Source organism: Quercus lobata, chromosome 5, assembly GCF_001633185.2.
Source record: "Quercus lobata isolate SW786 chromosome 5, ValleyOak3.0 Primary Assembly, whole genome shotgun sequence".
Classification (NCBI taxonomy): Eukaryota; Viridiplantae; Streptophyta; class Magnoliopsida; order Fagales; family Fagaceae; genus Quercus; species Quercus lobata.
Window position 1 is genome coordinate 4,777,362 of NC_044908.1, and position 5,690 is coordinate 4,783,051.

Consider the following 5,690-nt stretch of genomic DNA (forward strand, 5'->3'; position numbering starts at 1 on the left):
CTATAACTCATTATCGGCGATAGCCGAGGTTTCTGCCTTTGGCCGATGCTGTATAGCCGCTACTTGGCATTGCCGAGCAGCCGCCTGACTCCCTACGATCTCCAGCACTTGGTCTCTGGATGGGTATTTCACCTTATGATGTAGGGTGGACGACACCGCTTTAAGGGTGTGAAGCCAAGGTCTGCCCACAATAGCCGTGTACGGAGAAAAAACATCTACAACAATAAAATCCACCTCTACCACATCCGTGCCTGACTGCACGGGCAGCCTGATTAGCCCCATAGGAGTGACCAACCTTCCCTCAAAACTCACTAGAGGGGAATTATAAGTTGTTAAGTCCTCTGGTTTCAAACCTAGCCCCTTGTACAAATCTGGATACATCACATCCACAACGCTTCCTTGATCAACCATCACTCTTCGGACATCATACTCGCTAATTCTCAAGGTTACCACCAAGGCATCCTCATGGGGCTGTATGGTCCCAACCAGATCCTCATCCGAAAAACCCAAAATCAAGGGGACACGCCTCTTGGCTCTCTTCAATGCCTGAGAATGATCCTCGGCCGGGGGTCGGGACACCGACAACACTCTCGAGGGGCAAGATCCAGTCCTTCCTGGGGCCGCAAAGATGACGTTAATCGTACCCAAGGGGAACCTTGATGAAGCATCCCCACGCACCTCGGAACTTGCTTGGCTCGCCCTTCCGCTGGAGTGATGCAAGAGTTGCTTTAACTTCCCTTCATGGACCAACTGCTCCAAGTGATCCTATAAATTCCTGCAGTTGTCTGTCGTGTGCCCATGGTCCTAATGGTAATGGCAATACAAATTCAGGTTGCGTTTTCTAAGCTCTCCTGCCATCTTGTTCGGCCATTTGAAGAATGGCTCGTTCTTTATCTTCTCCAAAACTTGCTGAATAGGCTCCCGAAATACTGCATTAACAACCTGGGCGTCCGCCGAGCCTGACTGCCCAACAAAGTCCCTCCTTGGTCGGCTGTTATTATAACGATCCGACCTGAAATCCCTCCTCTCTTGAGGGATCATCTTGGCCTTTCCTTTCCCTTAAAGTTGATCCTCCTCTACCCTTTTGTACTTCTCTATTCTGTCCATCAGCTGGCGCACACTAGTGACAGGTTTTCCCGTCAGGGATTTCCTCAAGTTGTGATCAGCTGGGAGACCGGCTTTGAAAGTGGTTATAGCCACACTATCATTCTTCCCCTCTATTTCGTTAAACATTTCCCAGTACCTATCCGAATAGCTCTTGAGAGTCTCGCCCTCTCGCATAGACAATGTCAACAAGGACCCCAAAGGCAGAGGAGTCCGGCTACATGTAATAAAGCGAGCACCAAAAGCCTGAGTCAGTGTTTTGAAAGATCCAACAGAATTGGCCCTTAGGCCATTGAACCACCTCATCGTCGTTGGACCCAAACTCGATGGAAAAATCTTGCACATCAAAGCATCATCCCTGGAGTGAATAGCCATCTTCTGGCTGTAATAGCTTACATGTTCCACCGGATCTGAATGGCCATCATACAGAGAGAACGTAGGTTGATGGAACCGCCGAGGATGGGTGGCACCGTCTATGTTTCTTGTAAAGGGTGACTTGGAAATTTGACTCAAGGCTTTGTTCATGGCATCGTTTCCCAAGCCCCTGCTAGTTGGACTTCTACGCCTACGCCTACGGCGATGTTCCTCTTCGTAGGAGAAAGTCTCGCTTTGTGGAGTTCTCGACCTCCGCCTGTAGCTAGTTCCATCCAACTCCCCGGATGATGATTCAGAGCAAGGTGGGGAACGCTCCCGCCGTGCATGGCGCAACTCTCTCTTCAAGTCTGCGATTTCACATTGCAGATTCCCACTATGCTTCACGTGGGAGACGTGACTCTTCCCGCGTGAATGGCTTCTGGTGGTGTGAGTTGTATGTACACTCCCCTCCCGGACTTCCCTCCGTTCGGGACTCCTTCGAGGACCACCATGTTGAGAGCCCCTTGACTTCGCCTGATGCAGGTTGACACCATCCTGATGCGGTCCCGTTACGGGATGAGGTAGTTCCACTCCTTCCATCGGAAATGTTGTACCAGAAGTTGTACAAGCTAACACAAGCTCTTCCCACAGACGGTGCCAATTATAAGGACGCGATTTTGTAACGAACCATCACAATGTCGGGTTCGCACGTAGAAAGATCCAGACAATATGATTTATAAAGCGTGGGTGTAAAGAACTAGGTTAACTGTGGTCTCTCTTAAAAAGATTCACTATCAAGTATGTCAAAGGTTCTGCTCTTGCTCTCTTCTTTTTTGTTTATCTCTTTCTCTCCCTCCTTTTTCTGTTTCGATCCCCCTGTCTTCATGTTCTTTTTTAGTTTATATACCCCCCTTTGTGTTCCATCCTTACCGCACACGTGTAGGTTGGGTCCGGAGGACTTCTTTTTGTCCCATCTAGCACCTCTTGGAACTTCCTATGGGCAGCTGTAAGATTGCTTCCTTACTGTTCAGTTATCACCTCCACATTAATGCGGTCAGAGAGTTGGTTGAGAGGTCATTAATGCAGAGGCAGCTGTAGTTATAGATATTTGTCTGTCTTATCTCTTTCATCATTGGTCGGTTATTCTATCCTTTACGGTGACCTAATTCTGAGGTCTGGTTGCAATAGGACCACATCTTGATCGTCCTTAGACGCATACTGCCGAGGAGTAGGGTGTCCTCGGACAGATACGTATCCTCGGATGGGCCACGAGCCCAACAGTCTTGAATCAATTTTGAACTTTATGGGCCTATTGTTCGAACGGTCCCCACAGTAGGTCATCTAATTTTAACTAGAAATTATTCTAAAAAATTTAAATAAAATTCTACGTTTACAATATTTTGCACAATATTTTCACAGTAAATCCTATGTGATTTGTTGTTACTATTTCTAATTTGAACTCACTAGTCCCTACTAAAATTAGTTTTTTACTCACCAATAATAGCTAATAAAAACCTACCACTTAAAATTTATTGTGAAAATATTGTGGTAGAGTTTCTTAATTTTAATTTCTTATTCTTTATTTTATTTTTCCCTTATTTCTTTATATTTTTTCATCCATACAATTTCTTTTTTTTCTTTCTTTTTCCCCCCCTCTTTTTTCTCCTCCACACATGTACCCCTACTCTTTTCTTTTGTCCTTCTTTCCTCTTTTTTTTCCCTACCACTTCCTCCAAACTTAGAACATACTAGAGCTCTTTTTTATTTTTTATTTTTACCACTTCGTCCAAACTAGAGCTCTCTCTTTCTTTCTTTCTCTCTCTCACAAACAGAGATCGCCGGTGGATAACTCGTCCTCTCCACCACCACTTGTCCTCCTCCCCACAGTGGCTCAGATGGGTCAGATATATATATATATATATATATATATATATTTCATTTTTTGTTATTATTTGATTAGTTTTAAGATTGTGATTTGAGTTTGTATTTTGATTATGATTGAGTTTAGAGATGTTTGAGAGAAAAAAGATTTGGAATGGTTGAGTTGTAGCCATTGTGATTGTTGAGTAAAATTGAATATTTTAATGGGTGTGTTGAATTTTTTATTCCTATTAATTCTTTTGCTAATGAACAGTAGGTCATCAGACCAAGAAAGCTAGCCGTTGTTTATTAGCAAACAATTTTTTGCTAATGAACAGTGATTTAGAGAGATTGTTGGAGCATGATTTTTCTGTTTTGCTCTACAAATAAGGCTTTAGAGAGCCTATTGGAGATGCCTTTAAAAGCTAACCACCTAGGCTGTTATAAAGTTATTGTGAAAATGTTATGCTTATAACTTTACTCTTAAAAGAATGGGATAATGCTATTAGGTCATAAGGGTCTTGAGTCTTGACACAATCTCCGTCTTTGTTGTCACAAAACAATCATTACATTTGTATTTTGCACGAAATCAGCAGCAGGAGAGAGTGAGGTTTTGTGTACACTTCAGAAAAATCAATATATGTTCACTTCATAGTGCAAACAGTTATTCGATACAAAAATACGAACATGATTTTCACATTATCCAAATTTTTAAGACAAAATTCAAGCAATGCTAAGCACCAATTGGGTTAACATGTATTCTCTCTCTCTCGCTTTTGCAACCTTGTTCCACCTTTAATCAGATTAGACAAAGCCTAATCCATCCTTTTAAAACCGCTGTTAGGTTTGAGAATAACCCATAGATTCCATTCTAAGCGTCTAATCTAGTTAAATTTTTATTGCGTGTGAAACTATTCAAACTTTCACATTCCTTTTGGATGAGTCTGGCTTATTGGCATGTTTATTACCCTTTTCGGAAAGTATAGTACTCTTTACTTGTGCCATTAACAAATTTTCTGACGGTACTAGTTAACCAGACCCTCTATATATATTGAAATAATGGTTTATTTACAAAGTAGTGAGGAAAAAACAAAAAACAAAAAATCCAATGGAAAACCAACTATAAGGACACCGATAGTCTCATGGAAAATGAACTATAAAAGGAATGGTTACAATAGTTAGCCTAAACTCTATGCAACCTCTGCAAGGTCCCCACTTTCCTTTTATGACAATATTTGTCGTATTGGCAGAATTCCTTGTTAAAAACTTTCAGTTGTAATTGCGAATTTCTATGCATTTCAATTATTTATGCATCAAAGTCTTTGAGGTTATAGTAGGAATCTCAGTCAAACGAGATTCAATGTGTTAGGAAAAACTATGAGGGAAACAATCAAATCTGAAAAATAGTTGCATAAAATAATTCAAATGAGCTTCATCCAAAACTTAGTCAAGCGAGTTTGCCCAGGAATTTCAATTTTTGATTTTCCTTATTATTCTTGTAGCCAACTAATCCTCATGTGCGACTTGTATAAGAACGAAAAATAAAAAATTAACCCTAATTTCATAGAACAAAGGAGAGACTACAAAAACCCGCAAGAGAAATCCTTATATTCTCCTTACCTTCACCTTCTCCAAGTTGACTTACTTGTTAGAGGAAATTATCAACTTACCCCTTTAGTGTATAAGTGTATTGGATTAGTGTTGGAAACCATAGGCACAAGCTATATATTGAAGAGAGGCGGTCAGTGCAACCAGTTGTAGTAGGAGCAGTGAGACCGAATACATGTATCCGGAGGTTTTCTAGGTAGTATTGTATTTTAACTACATGGTGGATTAGGGATGGCCATACCCATTGGGTAATGAATATCCAACCCTACCTGATTCAAATGTTCCGGGTAATACCCGGTTCTTCATGGGTAGAGCTTAACTGGATATGGTATGGATATTACCCGAATTTTTCGGGTAAGGTATGGATATTATCCAAACCCGACTTGTATTTTTTTTTTTTTTTTTTTTAAAAAAAAAAAAAGAAAAAAAAACCCAACCGTTACTCACACTTTCTCTAGCATTAAGATTAGCCTTGGCGGAGCAGAGAGAGTTTGAGATTTTGATACATTCATTCATGAGTACCCTTGCTACCAGTAAAATTAATCATGAATTGATTTTATGTGGAAATTACTCTAATTTTCCTCTTTTACCTTTATTATATATTATTTGTTTCTTTCCGTTGATATATACTTTCATTCCTTAAATTTGGTTCAAGTTTGATTTTGGTTCCTATAATGTTAAGAAAATTTCAAACTTGTCCCATCCCAATGTTGTTATAGTATAATAGAACGTGAAAGATTAAGAGAGAGATAGAAACTCACTTG

At 40.6% G+C, this 5,690-nt stretch overlaps 1 protein-coding gene across 1 annotated transcript; it reads right to left on the reverse strand.

Annotated features, from left to right (window-relative positions):
• On the reverse strand, positions 1-411 carry LOC115989837. The gene has a single exon (XM_031113715.1). The coding sequence runs from the start codon at positions 409-411 to the stop codon at positions 1-3; it is 411 nt and encodes a 136-aa protein (XP_030969575.1).
• Between the last annotated feature and the right edge of the window lie 5,279 nt (positions 412-5,690).

Coding starts and splice junctions, on each gene's coding strand:
- LOC115989837 (XM_031113715.1), bottom strand. CDS start 411: ATGGTTGATCAAGGAAGCGTTGTGGATGTGATGTATCCAGATTTGTAC.